The 18209-nt window shown below is 34.6% G+C and overlaps 1 protein-coding gene across 1 annotated transcript; it reads right to left on the bottom strand.

The window, feature by feature from the left end:
• Positions 1-176: 176 nt before the first annotated feature.
• Positions 177-18016, bottom strand: LOC116339495 (14-3-3 protein epsilon). Its single transcript, XM_031765398.1, has 5 exons — positions 17745-18016; positions 1259-1413; positions 825-1139; positions 549-729; positions 177-450 (listed from the first exon to the last, which is right to left on the bottom strand). Exons 1-5 carry the CDS (start codon positions 17806-17808, stop codon positions 395-397), a joined length of 771 nt encoding a protein of 256 aa, XP_031621258.1. The 5' UTR covers positions 17809-18016; the 3' UTR covers positions 177-394.
• Between the last annotated feature and the right edge of the window lie 193 nt (positions 18017-18209).

The raw sequence follows: 18209 nt of genomic DNA, 5'->3' as shown, positions 1-18209 counted from the left end.
TCACACACGCTTCACAATGTAAATATTCGTTATTAATATTTTTTGTGATTTTTAAAATGATTTTTTTTTCTTTAATCAATTTCATATTTGTGTTTCCATTTTTTTAATTTTTTGTTTCATGTTAATTTTTTCTTTTGTTTTTTATGCAAAGAAAATCAAAAAAAAATCTGTAAATGTTTTCTATGTTTTTTGTATGGTTTTATTTTGAAAATGCTTCAACTATTTTCATTTCAATGTTCATTCCGTGTTTTTTTTTGTTTTTTCTTTCTTGAGTTACTAAACATTCTTAAATGATTGGTTTACTTTTGCTGAATTTGTGTTGAAAATTGTTGTGAAGAGGATGTGTGTTTTTTTTATTTCTTGTTTACTGTTTAGATGAGGATAGTTGTGTAAATTATGATACATCTTGGTCTTCTACATCTTGAATTTGTTCCTTTTGTTCACCTTCACCTGTAGACGTAAAAAAGGGTATGAATCGCATTTAAATCAAATAGCTCTTTTGAGCACATGAGAAATTCATGTCGTGAATGTAGAAATTAGACACTAACCGTCGCCTTGCATATCGGATGTCCATAATGTGAGATTGTCTCTCAGCAGTTGCATGATGAGGGTGGAGTCTTTGTAGCTTTCTTCACTTAGGGTATCTAACTCAGCGATAGCGTCGTCGAATGCTGCTTTAGCTAATCGGCAGGCACGGTCCGGAGAGTTCAAGATTTCATAGTAGAATACCTATGTTGTGTCACGAAAAAATAGCAGCCATCAGTAAATTATTGTGAAACACACAAATATAAATAAATCGAAAACAAATCGAAAGAAACTCTTACCGAGAAATTGAGAGCAAGACCAAGCCGAATTGGGTGTGTTGGTGGAAGATCAGTCATCGCAATATCGCTAGCGGCCTTGTATGCAACTAGTGAATTTTCGGCGGCATCTTTACGATCGGTACCAGTGGCAAATTCGGCCAAATAACGGTGATAATCACCCTTCATTTTGTAGTAAAAGACTTTGCTTTCGCCAGTGCCAGCGCATGGGATCAAATGTTTTTCCAAAACATTCAAAATATCTGAGCAGATATCGCGTAATTCCTTCTCCACTTGACCACGATAGTTTTTGATCATTTCGATTTTCTCTTCAGCACCCTGGATGGACCAATGAAATACCGAACACACACACACAAACAAATTAGTAACAAATATTAATACCAATCCCAATTAGCGAATGCGGAAATTGAACACTTATGTTCACAATGTATACAAACCTTGTTCTCTTCTTTTTGTTCAATGGATGAAATGATTCTCCATGATGCACGACGAGCACCGATGACATTTTTGTAGGCTACCGACAATAGGTTTCGCTCTTCAACTGTCAATTCCACGTCGAGTGAAGCAACCTTCTTCATGGCTTCAACCATTTCTATATATGGAACGGAAACGAAAAAAAACAATGAGAAAAAGAAAACATCATTAATTTTTTTTTCGACGTCATGAAATACAGTAATGTAAAAGAACGAATTGGCAATTCAATCAAACAAGCGAAATGTATATGCAACCAGAGGCCAGGGGCCATAAAGATCATGAGAAATATTTATGCAAGTTCAAAATATCTTCACCTACTTCCGCACACTGTTTAATCACATTCAGCGCGGATGGAATATACAATTGGTCAAGAAGAAAGTATCAGAAATGTGAGCGAAATAAAAATGACTGTCATTAACGAATAGTAATAATATTAGTTGATGAATTCATAAATATGTGCATAACGAATTTATGTTAGGGTGGTCAATAAAAATCAACCTAAAAACAGAAAATAACCATTTTTTTTGTTCATTGATTTTACAGCGACCGAAGCATTAAAGTGCGGCCAACCATTAAGTTTGCCAGTTATTATCACTCAAATGTGTAAAATAGTGTTGTTGTAAACAGGACAACATTAATCTGTGGTTGTTAGCAGCATTGTTGGACGTGACATGAGACGTGAATCATCACGTGAGCTAGAGAAAGAGATAGGAAGGAAGAGAGAGAGAGAGATAGTGATGGCACGTTTGCCGAATGGAATGATAGATATCGATTCAATGAGCGGCAGAGAGCGCGTGTGCGTATATTAAAGCTTTCAAATTCTTTTAGAAAAATTTATCCTCTGCATGATGCTGCGATGACACATACCATTTTAAATCAAAATATTAAATCCATTTTTTTATTGTGAGTATTAAAAGATTCATCGTTCAATATTTCATCGAATAGAAAAAAGACGCTGCGAACTGAATTTTAAATAAAGTTTTCACATTCCATTAGAACATTAACATCATAATCATAAGCTTAACCGTTATTATATTAAAAATAAGCTATAACATAGAATGGAATACATAAAGCGCATATTTAGCACTGCCAATTGCGTGTTTGTTACTTTAATTTCAATGAAATTTTTGTGTATGAAAAATCGAAAAAAAAAGTGGAGAGAAGCAAATGCAATGGGAATATAAAAAAAACACGAAATCGAATCTAATGAATAAAGCAACTTGAAGCTGGTAATTCAAGTTAGTGCGCCAACTCAATATTGAATATGGGTTCTCTTGTCGCTAAGCGAAACAAATACATGTATAAAATCCAACATTAGTTCGATACACAATGAAAGTGTTCATGTATACGCGAAGTTGCTGCTACTGTTGCTATTTCTCTTTTGACTTTATTCTTTCTTGACAAGCTATTTTCTGTTATTTTGCACTTATTTCTTTTCGCGCTGCTTCTTTTTTCTATCGCTTGCTTGTCGTTCATTCTCACTGGCGCGTTTTCACAGCCAGTGAAATTGATAAGCGCTTATGCTCTTAGTCATGTTTTCGTGCGAGGCCGCTATGGCGCAAACAAATACTCTATCTCTACTGCACGATTCTATGGGACAACGACAACGACGACGACGACGACGATCATGATGATGATGCTTCTCTGTGTCTATGTATTATTTAAGCGACACGAAGATGGTATTTTATTTAAAAAGTTATTATTACTTGGTTTATGTACATAATGATGGCAGAGAAATATAACGTCCTTAGTACGTTGAGTAAATATATGCAAATTAAAACAGATAAATTCAATGCAATGTGAAAAACATTGAATCATATTTCATCTGTATAATCTTTTTTTTGTTGGATTTTTGGTTCATGTGTTAGTGTGTGTGTTTTTTCCGGTATATGTGCGTTGTGGACGGACTTTGGTGAACCAATTGGCGTTTCAGTTGGGTAAGTTTTTCAGTGGCTCTTGCAAACTGGACAATGTAATTTACAGCAAAGCGAATGCAATAAATTGGTTTCACTAGTGACAGAACAACAAATACAAATGACTCTAATGAACTCCGACCGCGCATTTCACTCACTCAAACTCTTTCGCTTTCTCTCTCTCTCTCTCTCTCTCTCTCTCTCTTTCTCTCTTTCTGTATGTTTCATTCAATTGTTTCGACTGGTTTTTCTTCATTTTTTCCCATTCGGTCTGTTTTCCAGCTTTGAAAATATGTGGTTTATAAAGCAGAAGACTGCGGCTTTGTATGTAAAAAAAAGAATCTTTCGACTGAGCTGTTATATGATCAGATTTTCACATAATGGAATTGAAAAAAAGGGAAAAAAACTGATAAAAAATTGAGACGAAGCTGGAGACTATCTCGTTGTTACATTTTGCGCGCGCTCGTTCTTGTCAAACTCGAAATTGCCTTGACTATTCAATTAGAAATATTTGCCGAAGCTTTGTTTTTTTTTTTTGATAAATTCCATGTGCTCATAAAATGAATAGACCTTGAAGCGATATATAGACGCTGTATATATCGGCACTCTTTTTTCTTATTCTTTGGTATCTCTTCATCGTCACTTATAAATGACTTTACGTAAATTAATTAAGTGACAACATTGAATGCGACAAGATACTTTCCTCCTCTTTTTTCTATTTCAAATTCTTTCATCCCTAACTAAGAGAGAAATTGTAACATTTGTTTGCTTGAAAATGAAGGTGAAAAGTATGTATTTTATAGATGACAACATTGTAGATCAAAAGCACTTGTAGAACACATACTTCACATACAAAGAGAGCGAGAGGGAGACAGAGTGTAGCTTACGGGTGAATATTTTATTTTATTGTACAATTTATTTACTTATCATATCTGAAAAGCGTCATCCGTACCCATTTCAACAGAACCATAAATCTTTTGTCCCCTTTTCCATACCTCATACACATCATACACGTGCGTTTTCGGTCTAACTGTCACAGAGGACAATTGTGTTGCAAAACTTTTCGAAAATTTGCTTCGCACAAATTACAAATTGTGTGAAAAGACGCGTTCAGGTGAAAAATAATAATAACCAACAATAAGCACAAGCACAAATGTTTTAAGATTTTGTCAGAACGGAATTGTTTTATAACTGTTACATTCTCTGTGTGTTGATTAAATACCCTTGCCATTGGTTGGATGGATAAAAGTTTTTCAAACGATAAAATCACTTTTCTCCGCAGTAATTAAAATGATAAATTTCATGCGGACGAACACTTGCAGTTGTACAACAACAATAAGGTCGGTTGCTCTCAGTGCGCTCTCTCTCTCTCTCTCTCTCTCCATCACTTCATTTTACATGGAGCATAATTAAAATAGAATTTATTTTCGACAAAATCGTTCATTAGTATTTCTTGTGGTTGGCACGAAAAGCTTTGTTTTGCCACGAAGAAGAAGAAGACTTAGCAATGTCGTCGATGCTTGAACGGTTTCAGTTTGCCAATCAATGCATCAAAGATAGATAACGTTCTCAAACTATGGCAGAACAAACACAATTGTTGGAATTCAATGTTCACACATAATCATAAACCGTAATATATTTCCTGTTAAGTTGTAGTATTTCATCGTCATCAAACCTTCATCGTTGCAAAATTTATGTATAGATGTTAACTCTATGCCAATATCTTCACAGACACAAGATGTATGAGCATCACAGCATTATGTTAAATGAAAGTTAAATGTTATTTTTAGCTTACGACTGAAGATGACGAAGGGAAAAAGAGAATAAAATCACGATTCTATGGGGTTCTGTCGCAGTATATTCTCTTTTTCGTGATATTAAAAGGAAATCGAACAAACGTTGGGGGACGAGATTTATGGGATTTTCTGCGCACCAATGCGACCACATCAATCGCAAAACCATCAAAGTTTCCAATGAGATTTATTGATTTTTCCGAAGTGACAGAGAGCAAGAGAGAACAAAAGGGCAAAGGAAAATCCATCACACCAAAGGTCCATTAAAAAAATTGATACGTGTCGGATTTGAAGACGGTGGTTCACATAAAAGGAATGTAAACGTGTGCTTGTTTGCAATGGAAAATCACCACTTCGTGATTCTCAAAACTTTCGTAAAACATTTCCATGGCAAGGTAAACGAACAAAAAAAAATTGAAAGTGTCTTATAACTGAACAAATAGAACCGAAATCTAATCCAAAAAAATTCGCAATGCGATGTTAAATTATTCAATATTTGAGCTGATTATATATATACAAATCCAATTGGGTGTGCAGGAATTAGCATTCACATGACCGCGAATCAGTCAGTTGACCTAAGGAAGGAGCGAGCGAGAGATATATTGAAACGAAAAATATCGAACAAATTACGCTTGACTTACTTTCTATATTTTGTGTGGCGTTAGTTTGTTCGTTCACATATTATTATTATTTTTTTCTCTTCTCTTTCGTGACAATTTTGTTTTCAGTTAAATATTTGATCATTACTTGTGCATGCAATGCAAATGTCACTCATAATTCGATAAGTCTTATTCTCAGCCTGTATAAAAATACATGTGTGACATTGATTGCAATGGCAGTTACTTGTTCAGGCTCACTTGTGCGCGCGCCTGACTCTCGCACAATTAACAGAAATGTTCTTATCAATGTATTGCGTTCACATTGCCAACTTATAATCCACCATCGAGTCAAACAAAGCAACGAAAAACCGAGCATACAACGAACAACAAGAGTAAACACGAAAAAAAAGAGTTAATAATAACAAAAACAACAACAACGATAGAATACATGAATGTTGCTATTTCAAGTGAATTGCTTGTGATTTAATCGCGTGCATGTACGCGCACCGCCATTCCATTATATGTATAGAGAATATGGCATAAATCACGCGCGACAAACAAATGAAGTAAGAAGAAGAAGAATGCGCTGGAAACAGGCACAAGAAATATATCGCCAACTTATAATTTTGACGAGAACAATACATACTCATCCTTAAAATGGAAACCCGAATGGAAAAAAGTGCTTCGTTCGATATATAATTGCCACTTTTACTACCAGCGCCAATTCTTTTTTTATAGGTTTTGCATATTTATTGTGTTCTAAATTTGAAGAACAATTGTGCATATGTATCAAATCCAAATGCAACAACTGTGTACTGACGAATTTTAATGTGATATTTTTCGCCTTCGTTTTTTATTCGATTTCTTCAGTCCCTTGAGTATTTTGTCACCATACCAAATGACTATAGAATTAAGCGACATTGACGTAAAAATTCTCTGTCCGACTGTTAGTCAAGTACATGTGCATTCGAATAAAATTGCGTCATAAAAATGAAACTTAGTTGCTAAGTGGTCATTTGGTGTTGATAAATGATTCAATTTCTTTATGCCAGTCGTGTATGTTATGTTTTGTTGTTGTTGTTAATTATCGGCTGTTGAGTTATGATTTTGACTCATTAGCAAATGAACTTCGGTTGAAATAAAATGCTGTGATATCGATTAAAATTGGCAGTTTGTTTAATTGAAATTTAATCAATTGATTGCGACCTAATTTGGCAAAAACTATAGAAATCGAATAGTGTGTTGGTATCCATTCAGTGTGATGCGCCTATCTAACAAGAGGCGCAGCAATGGTTTAGAGTCCGTTTGATTTGGCACCTGTTTTGATTCGACTAGACATTGAATTTTAGCGGTTATTGCTAATTCTAGCCAAACAAGTTACGGTGCGTGCATATCAATTGAGGTCAAAAACAAATCACAAACGTGTTTGGCAATTTGATGGAGAATTTCTAAGAAAAATTCTCATACAAATTAAACCTAGAATTAAACGGAAAGTCATTGACCAAATCAAAAAAAAATTTCACTATGATTTTGTTTCATTTTCTGATGATAAATCGCTTTATTCACCTTTCGGAATGAATTTTAGAGGTATAAAAAGAAACATATCGATTATCTAACATGGAAAAAAATATTGTCGCGCTCTAATCAGTGTGGTACACCAATGGTATAAGTGGTGCAGCAATGGTTGAGAGTTCGGTCGACAGACATAATCTAGCACTGTTGTATATTCGGCAATTAGATTTATAAACCAAAAGTCGAAAAAGGTATGAGTGCATTTGGATTAGTTTCTTTTAAATTGATCAAACAATTTCATTTAAATTTTCACGGGAATTTAATACACACCGAAGATATTTGCCAACGAATATAATAATGAAATTTGTTTTTGTCGTTGTCAGCGTATTGTAATGTATATGTATATGTATTTAAAATTGAATATATAGTTCACGTTATGTATTTCAATTTAAATTAAAATGGAATAGATAGAGATATGGAGCAAAAAAGCGGTCTTTTTGCGTGTGAAATAATTGTTTACGATAAAATTAGAGACCTAATTCCACAATGTCGTTCAATTACGCAATTGATTTGCGTACAGAGAGACAGCGAAACGATTTTTCGAATGACAACAACACAAAATACTATGAAAAAATGGATAGAGAGATAGTGAAAAAAAAATAATACGTAAGTACGTAGCTGCATAGCAAATGACAACGGCACAACGCCCGATATATCCGCCTGTGACACGTTCATTATCAATATTATTACTATGTGCATATGTGTTTGTCACAACACAGTTTACGATTAAATTTGAAACGGCCAATTATTATTTTGAGCTGGAATTCAGTACGTGTAACTCTGTTCAATGCCATTGAAATTTGAAAGAAAAAACACATACTATATATATATATATATATTTAGCATTTGTTTATGGTTTCATTTCGTGTAAGCCATTTTGGTGTCATACTATTTGGTTGTCTTTTGTACGCTTCGCAACAAATGCTCGATGTAGAAAGAATGAAAAGCCGTTCGAACATGGAAATTGAAGAGGAAAAGCACGTATTGGCCATTGAACGTGTACAACAGAAAATCGATTTGTGGCCAATGAATTCGGAGAGCACAAAATTTACGAATGCCATATCCATGCACACACACACACGTTCGCTCGGATATAACGGATGTTTCGACCATAGAGTAAAAATATTTTATACATCTTAATGATATTTTCTTGCTTCGTTCTTTTCTTTTCTTTTCGTTCTCAATATGTCGTTTGTGGTGTTTTTCACAAATTCGAAATGGTTGACAAAATGGTTTGTAGCTTCCACCTTTGCCATCGAAAAAATCCAACCGACCAGTTCGAAGCGGTAAAAGAGGTTCAGTCACACAATTATACACTTAAACATATGAAATGAAGAACATGTCACGCAATATTGTTTAGAAAAGAGTATCGTTTGTCGTCGGTTTGGCAATTAGAAGAATTATTGAAATTGCTTTAGTTGTTGTTCTCTTTCCTCTGTTCTAATGTTCGACATTTGCCATAGTTCGTTCTCATTGGCTTAAATTTCTATGTTTAATGCGGTAAAGGTATTATTCATCGATATGGAAAAAAAATGCGGCGACATACCATGAAAAAGGATTGTCGACTCTATGTACGTGCAGAAACAATTGGAATTCGAAGCCGGTATTGTATTTCAAATGAATCGTAAATTGTTTCAAACATTTGAATTTGTATATGAATGCATAGTTTCATGATAGAAAACTATAAAATCGATAATCATATTTGTACCGGTGAGTAAATTCAGTGTGAAAATTCGATTAAGTCATTAAAAGGTGAGTCACACGGAACCATTTCAATTCTACAGGTTTGTTAATAATGCATTTGAAAACTTTCAATTCCATTGATTTCAAATATCATGAATACTCTATCAATTGTGAAGAAAAAAAACGGACGAGCAAACTTTATTCAGCAAACGCACGAACCGTATAGAATGAATGTCAAATCCATCGGTGTCAGGAAATCGTAATTACTCATGTTGCACAACTTTTTTTTAGTTCAGTTGGAAAATTCGATTTCAAATGGGAAAAGCAATATTTGTATACGTATCAAAGGTAAGAAGCGTGCATTTGGTATGTGCATTAGGAAAAGAGAGAGAAAAAGCGTATATATTAGCGCACAAAATCACGAGACGCTTTTATTTTTGATAAATGGTAAAAGTTCATTGTTCTCTTAAACGCGTCACATGCTTTTTTTTCTCTCACTAACATATAAATTAAACAGGGCACCCACACAGCTACATGCGAATGCCAATTTAAAATAAATATGAGAGCCACATGTGAGACGACGCAAAAAAAAACAACTCAACAAACAGCGAACAAAAATGATGAGTGACCCATCTTTCCGCATCATTTATTATTACTACTGTCGCTTTTCGGAAAGTTGTTTTTTTTCTGTATATTCTGCTCGGCGTTTATACTGAAAAGCTGTTCGGTTGCCAATTCGCCGGCCAACACGCACACACACACACGCGACTTTTATCCATAAGTTCGGGCCAATCGATTTATTCTGCGTATTTTCGTTAGATTATCTTGTTCATTGTAAACGAAAATGACACGCGCGTATTTCGTTCCTTCTCTTTCTCATTCCTCTTTGTTCAGTTCTTTTTTTTTTCATTCTCTCACTATGCGAACCGATGGAATGTTACGCATAAACGCTTTGCTGTTATGTCATTAGAAGTGCCCGAAAATAAATATTGAATTCGGACCCGATCTCTTAAAGCCAATGTGTAACTAAATGTATCGTATTTAGACCGGTTTGTGTTCATCTTTTTTTTTATTCCCTTAGTTTGTGCTACTTTGAGCAAAACCAAAAGTACCACACTTAGTAAATGAGTTTTAAAAATAGGCGAATATGTTTATTCATTCGATTTGTTTGTTCAATGTGATAAACAGAAAACAAAAAAAAACATTCTTGTTTTGTCGTCAAACCATATCAAAAAGAATCGGTTCATACATGAGTATTCAAGCGATGCTGTTTTTCTAATGACAAAAAGGCAAAGTTTTGGAAGCGAATTTCCGCATTAAATAAAATCATTACAATGACAATTTAGTGAATTGTCAATCAAGCATCGCTTTCAAAATATTTATTTTTTGCTTTCATTCTCTCTTTTTTTCCAATTTTTTTTTTTGTGTAATTTCGAGGCGTGAGTGAGGCACGAATTTCAGTTGAATGTTTATTGAAATTGTCCGGTGAATTTTTGTTTGCGCTTCATTGCACTCATTTGCTTGGAGTACGGTCGGCTGGAACCGAAAAAAACACTGAATGAATGAAAAACAGCACAGTTAAAATGACATAAGCCAAGCATTTTACATCACATTTTTTTTCAAATGCAATTATGCCAATGAAAAAGAAGAGCAAAAATATATAATAATATAAAGGAAACATCAAGACGATTTTTTATAACAAATGTGCGCATTTTTTTTTTCTATCGAAAAAACGGCATAATGAATTGAAACAATTGAGTAAACAAGTTGGTGGCGATGGCAGCAGGCAGCGACAACGGCTGTGGTGTTGCTAAGCCACTAACTGTAATCATTAGTGGTCGCTTGCACTTTGCATCTTTTTCCTTCGTCGAATTTATCATTTAAATTTGTTCGTTGCGTCACAAACTGTTACTATTTGCACGGACCCATTCGTCTAGTTTTTTTTTGTTTGAATTTTAACTTTCTTACTGAATGCCTTTCCGACATAGGCGGCACATGCATTCAACTAGCACTAAACAAAAGGCATTGCCGACGAGAGAGAAGAAGACAAATGGGGGAGCTCTAAAAGCACTCTTTTTTTGCGATTTCTATCACAGACAGAATTGTCGATGCGAAACCTTTTGTTATTTCAAACAAAATGCTATTTGCTCTTTTTTCTCGTTCAAGCCAACTAGAAAAACAAGATTCAATCGAAGCAGTATGTCAGTCATTTTTTGATGTGCTACTCAAAGAGCGATAGATCAAAATAGAAACGCAATTTAGTGAAACTGATTTTTTTTCGCATATTCCATTCTTCATAATTAATCCAATCATTTCGACGTTATGTTTTGGCTCGTATTTCTAGACGATGAATTTGCGATGTCTGTGTCACATTGAAAATTGGGATCGAATTGCTGCTGATTTGTTGATCCGCATAAATCAAAGTCATTGCCAAAAAGGGAATTTAATCGAATGCTGAATCGACAGGATTCGAATAACCTTTTCAGTCACTTTTATTGTGGCTCCAATTTTTTTCACATTTGTGAAGAAAAAAAAACGTTTTTTTTTATATTCACAAAAGGATTATTTCATTTTCAGGATGAACAAAGACATGCGACCCATTCAATTTAGTCTAGATTAAAAAGTGTTCTCTCCCTCGTCAAAATTGTATGCTCTGTATATAGAATCCACTCGAAGTCACTTCTTTTTCTCTCTTATCTTCTGCAAATAGAAGTTTATTTGATTTTAGAATGAAAGACAGGAAAGAGCTTCATTTTTTTTTCCGTTTCACCAAAGCAAATGCTTGGTGTGGAAGGATAGCGAAAAAAAGGCGATAAGAGCAACAGCAGCGACAACTGAACACACACATTTTGTGCCATTGCGCACGAGCATCAGAGACACAACTTTTTGTACAACATTTTTTTCTTATGCCAATAATGGATGGAATACGTATGGCGTATACATGGGTGTGTGTGTGTATGTGTTGTTGTAAAATGCGAAACGTACGAACTCCTTTGTCGAATGAATATTGGTCGGTGTCGTTCGTTTCGGTTCAACGTATTTTATGCAACGAACATCAAATAGCAATACATATTATAAATGCTATCGACGTAGAGACGATACAACAACGCCGATACCGCATCTATGTATGTACATATTTATTAGTAATATGTACTTCGAACTTGGAAATTGTGTACACATTTGTACCCCTATCGTTGATTCTCTGCGATTTCAGTTATTGATTTTATTTTTCATTCATTTTCAAACGCGACACCATACATTATACTTGTTATGCCGAAATCGAAACGAAATTTTCAATTGTGACTGGCTTTTTTTATCACTCACTCAACAACGCTATCGATAATGATGATTTACAAAACTTGGCCGATTCGATTTTGATCTTTCATTGGAAATACGGTTCGTTTCTTATCAATCATATTGCGTTGATGTGCGTTTATTTGATGAACGACGCCATTTAACATATCGGTTTATGTATAATTCAATTTGACTGTTCCTCTCTAACTCAGACTAGATTTTCTATTGAATTGGCCTTTGAAGAAGTCTCTTTTTATTGTGGTAATCCTTTTGATAAACGATATATTAACTTGAAATGTGATTGAGCGTATGCCGTCGCGTCAATTTAGCGAAATGAAGCGAAATATCATGCTAAATCAGCTGGAGGTAATGAGCTTTATCGTTTAACAAACGGCATGGGATATTTGATATACCAGAGAGAGAGAGAATGCGAAAATGCAAAAATCATGTCAAGGGATGTATGAGTAAATGAACGAATATATGGCATATTAATGGATAAACAATATGTCATAATTGAACGTATATTGATAAGTCGGCCGTACGCAATTTGATCGATTAAAATAAATTTATTTTTAGACTCCATTTGACCGCTAATTTCGTATTATTTTTTTGTCGTTTTCGTTCTTAATTTGCACTTATTCGCTTTTTAGCTGCACCAACGCAGTTTCAAAGCAAACACAAAACGCTCGATATATAAATTGGTTTTTGAGCGACATAAAACGCTGCGCAAATTGGTTTTGGTGTGTATATCGTTTCCATCGAAACAACATTACTTCATCATTCGTGAAGCGTGTGTTTGAGCCATTTAACAAACGGAAAAAAGAACAAAAAAAAAACACTGTTCAACACACAGTGGTGTCCGTATGTGCACATCTTGCGCACAAACACAAACACCAATACATGCAAACACCAATCAAAATCCTAGCGTAGATATAGTGCCCGTTGAAATTTAATGGAATTCCTAACACGACACATACCAAATCCCGTCTTGATTTGCAATTTTCAAATGGCATCTCATGCTAAAAGATGCAGCGAAAAAAAAATCGACTTAAATCGACCAAACTATTGTTTCGGTTCATTAACAAATAAAACGAGAAAAAAGAAAATGTATATAGTTTGTAGTAATAACCGCCAGTAGCCGATGTTGAGACGCACAAAAGAACGAGATGGAAGTACATGGAAGAATCATTTTATTTCTTATGCGAAGAATATATTATCATTGAATGTGTATTTGTGCATTATATTTTTGAATCGATTTAAGCGAATGAGTGACTCTCTCTCTCTATCTCTGAGTGTAAAGTCTTGTTTTCTCTATGTATTTCGGCTTGTTGCCGAATATGCTAGAAATGCGCGACTCGTAATGCCATCGAATGTTGAACTCAAGCAAAAGAGACGCGCTTTACATGGTGTGTCCACATATATATATATATATATATATATATTCGCTCAACTCAAGGTGAATATGTGTGCGTGTATTTGTGTGCTAGACGATGATTATGAGACGAACACCAATACATGCATATGCATGTGGCGTGCACATACACCATTAGGTGGATGTATAAAGCATACGCTTTTTGAACGAAGCGTATGTGCAAAACTCGCATGTGCACGATGACGTTTTTCTCTTCTCTTCTCTTTCGGTTTCGGTTATATTCTTTGAGCGTTTCTTTTGGGCGATTTGTGGCCGTGTCCATGTGTGAATTGGTATCGATGTGCGTGTTTATTCGCATATTCAATTCAATATGATGGCATCGGCATAAAGGTGATATTGACTGAATCACTGATATAAAAGAGTCACTATTCACTCTTGAATTTAACGAAAAACCGCGACGATATCAATGTTGTAGTGGAACATTTTCAACTTAAATTGCATTAAAGTAATATGCGAAACGAGATATCGCGCCATAGTGTGTGACAGAAATGTCGAACGAAGGAAACAGAATAAAAAATTGACTTTGGAATTTACAAATGAATATGATACAGAAAAAAAATCATACACTTTCAGCACACGATTTTACGCAATCCTTATGAATCATCAATCGACACATAAAACGGTACACGCCTTATATTTTGTTGTTCGTTATCTCCTTTTCTCGAATTGACTTCGTTTTTGTAATATATTGGTTCGTCATTTAGCCCAACTATACTGTGTGAATTTGATGCGAATTCAAATTTTTGATATAAATGATAATATATGGGGCTGGATGTGTGATTTAACAACAAATCAACGAAAATATTGAATAAAATAAAAATAAATTTAAATAGTAAATTTTCACATGGCACCACAACTGAATGACATTTGCATACATAAAAACAATAGGCTAGGAAAAAGCATGGCACATTTAAATGTACTTTTCAAACAAGTGCATGAACAAGAAGTGCTCTTTTATCAATGAATTTTCATGAACCGGTTTTACTTGAACCTCTTTCTTATTCTCTCTGTCAGTGAATTATTTTTGTCAAGCCATGTTCACCGTTTTGCGAGAGCCGATAAAAAGCGTAACGACATTTCGATGTTTCTGGGCAGTGCAGCCGGCGAATATCACGAGAAGTGAAATGTATATATTTTTTTTCTGTTTCTTTATGATTTTTACAGTCTCAAGATGATATTTTATTCGACTTTTGACATATTGATGGCTTTTGCGTATTTTAATATTGTATGACTAAGCCAGTTTTATTATACACACATGCGTGACGTAGGCGTTCAAATTTTATTTTTCGCTTGATCGCTGTAACTCTTTCTCGCTCTCACTGTCTCTGTCTCTTTTTAGCTTTTCGTATATTTATTGGTAAAAATAGAAAATGCCCGAAACCGAGAATATAATAATATCGGTTAAAGTAATAACCACACCAATAATAGGAAATCACATAAAAACTGTTGTCACATTCAATAAACATAAGCATTCGAAATCATCAATTGATGGCCAAATAATAAAAAAAAAGATATATGCTGATGAAAAGATATTGACAATAATCAATTGTTTGTTGGATATTCATCTGTATTGTGTGGATCTGCAAACAATGTAAATAGTTTTGTTCACAGGATTGTTATATCTTTCTGTCTCTCATCATAATAATCAAACCGTTTGAAATATTAAAACAAATAGAATGCGATGACGAAGGAGAAAAAAAATATGGTCGCTGAACGAACATGATTGTATATGAGTACATACTGTGAGTAGTATGCATTGCGCATTAGAGAGTGCGAATTTCGTGAAAACGATGATGAGCGGCCTTGTGATGGATACAAGAAATTGCAAAAAAAAAAACGGTAACGATAAAAGTAATATTTATGGCAAATGATGCAGCACAAGAAGAAGACGACGAAAAAAGTTCCGAAACCATCATCATCATCATCATCATCGTTAAAAGTAATGTGTGCAAAAGACTATTTGGCTAAATGCAAGAATGAAGAGCGAAACGATTTTTCATGTGGCTCGATGTTTGCCATCGGCTAAAGTGACGCACATATCTATCGTTTTGTCATGGCCTCAGCAACAAACCTGTGTGTGTGTGTGTGTGTTTGCGTGTGCACACTTTCAGGAAGATGCTTTGTGATGTAAATGTAATTCAATTTATTCACCAAAAAGAGGAAAATTAATTGAATCTACAATGCATGGTCTATCTCTATATATGTATGATGAAATAGAAAAAGACCATGGAAATTGCGGGATGGAAAATGTGATTTTCTTGCTTGTTGTTGTGTGTTGGCGCTGTTGATGAATGTGACTATATTATTGTGTGGTAGATGTAAATCATGAGTGTGGTTGACTGAAAGTAGATGGCCGAACAATGGCCATTTTAATGGATCAGAAAATGACAATAGGTGAAATTGTGCAAATAGAGAACTACCACATAACGGCCACTCAATTTCATTTCTCTCTCTCTCTCTCTCTATTCATAAAACCAAAACGATTGAAAAAGAATCATTTATTTAAGTTGAGCATTTTGTTTGTCAATGATTGTTGCGGCAATTTGGATACTATTTTATCATGATGGTATGAACCCTGCTCCGGGTCTTTATTTAATTTTTAATTTGATAGGTTCTCGAATTTTGATTTCAAATCCGTAAGTAGACGTTGAACGACCACGGGCGTTTTTTTTTCTTCTCTCGTTTGCTTCTTCTTTTCTCTCTCTATGTCTCTACACATCGTACATTTCACGTGAATCTGCTCGGTTGGGAAAAATATGGCAGGCATGTATGCATACACATGTACATATCTATACATGTATGTATGTATATGTATGAATCGTGTGTGTGGCGCATCGATCGTCCACATATATTACATTCATTTCGTGTTCTTTGGAGTAAACGGCTATGCCATCCAACTTTCAACTAATACGCTCACATAAAACGCATACAATCCTATACGCCTTAAAAACGATTCATAGCGACGGTGCTTTTTTCCTCCTTTTTTCCATTGCTGTTACTATGAGTTTCGAATTTCTCCATTGATTTTCTACTACGATATCTACAATACGGTTATATGTATGGCATTTTTTTTTATCAATTGGTTTTCAGGAATTTTCCAGAAAAAAAAACTATTCAAATTACTTCGGAATGGTTGGAAATTTGCGAAATTTGTTCGCAAAAAAAATGTCAAATGAAATAAATGGTGATATAAATGCATGCGCTGTGTGTAGTAGTAGTTTTATGACTTGTTAGTCGGTATCTACGTCTGTGAATTCAATTGAAAAGAATAAAAAAACGAGTGAAGCGTCAAAAAAATACGATTGTTTTGTGACATTGCAAAATAGATCGGAATCGATTATTTAAACTTAATTCAAATGCATTCGAGTGGAAATTTTGTTAATTTTCAAATAATTATCGCCTGTATTTTTCGGTTCGTTGAAATTAACACTTATATATATAAATATCCAGACGGCAACAACAGAATGTTCGGTCACCTTTGATTGTAGTTGTGTAAACGAGAGAAGTCGAAAGAAGCAAATACAGTGAAACTATATGTATATACGAACGAACGAACAAAGTAACGAAAAAAAAAATTGTACAGCACCGCCGCCATTTACAACCATTTTAGCATCATTCCATTCGTACGTTATTCTTTACCATTTTATTTCGTCGCATTTTTTTGTAATTTGAAATTTTGTTCCGTTTATCTCACTCACACTATGAACATTTCATTTTTTTTCATGCGAATTGTGCACTACTTTAGCAAGCAAAACGAAAAATTTGGACGGTTGAAATTTTTAGCGGCTTTTTTCTCTTTCCTATTCATCTATTGTCACCGAACGAAGAAAAAAAATCTGTGTATAAGTGTATAAATGTATATACGTATGGAAAAACCAAAGCATCACCATCATCGATTCATGTTTTGTATTTTTAGAAATAAATCCCATCGAGAATGTTCCAAAGATTCTCAATAATATTTTTTTTATGTCATTTTTATGAACGATACTGGATTGAATGTGTGAGAATGAAGCGCGAACAATTTGTTCCCATAGTTGTGTTTGCATCAATTTTGACGCACGTACGAACGAGAAAAAAATGAATTGATTTATTTTTCGCTTGTTTGATGTTTGAATGCGATTTTCACGAAAACTACACGAAATTCCCTAAAAATATCAACTCACCATCGTAACGTTCAGCTTGTTCAGCCAATTTAGCTTTGTAAACATTATTTTCACGTTCCGACATCGTTGATGTTTTTCGATTTTAAAAAAATGTAACCACGAAAAAAATATCCAGACAATGGGCACAGCACACAATCTATATCTCTTAACACAACAGCGATGAATACCGAATTGAGAAATTGCTTTGAAATATATGCTATACACACAACTGAACAATACACACTGTGCGCGAAAGAGCGATTTGAATGGTTGACGACTGTATTCTACACTGTTCAACGTTTGACTCTCGTATTTCGGAGTGGCTGTATTCCCTTTTTTGTTCACATACACATACGCGCGCATACACACACAAACACGCGGACATGTTCTTTTCCAACAGCGATGGCTTCTCAGCACCACCGGTGCGCCTGTGTGAGTATTAATAACACACACGCGTATATGCAACGTTGATGATTCATTCGCCCA

Source organism: Contarinia nasturtii, unplaced genomic scaffold, assembly GCF_009176525.2.
Source record: "Contarinia nasturtii isolate CC-2019 unplaced genomic scaffold, AAFC_CNas_1.1 Cnas_scaffold_533, whole genome shotgun sequence".
NCBI classification, from domain to species: Eukaryota; Metazoa; Arthropoda; class Insecta; order Diptera; family Cecidomyiidae; genus Contarinia; species Contarinia nasturtii.
The sequence above is the reverse complement of the archived record's forward strand: the minus strand, read 5'-3'. Positions and strand labels throughout refer to the sequence as shown.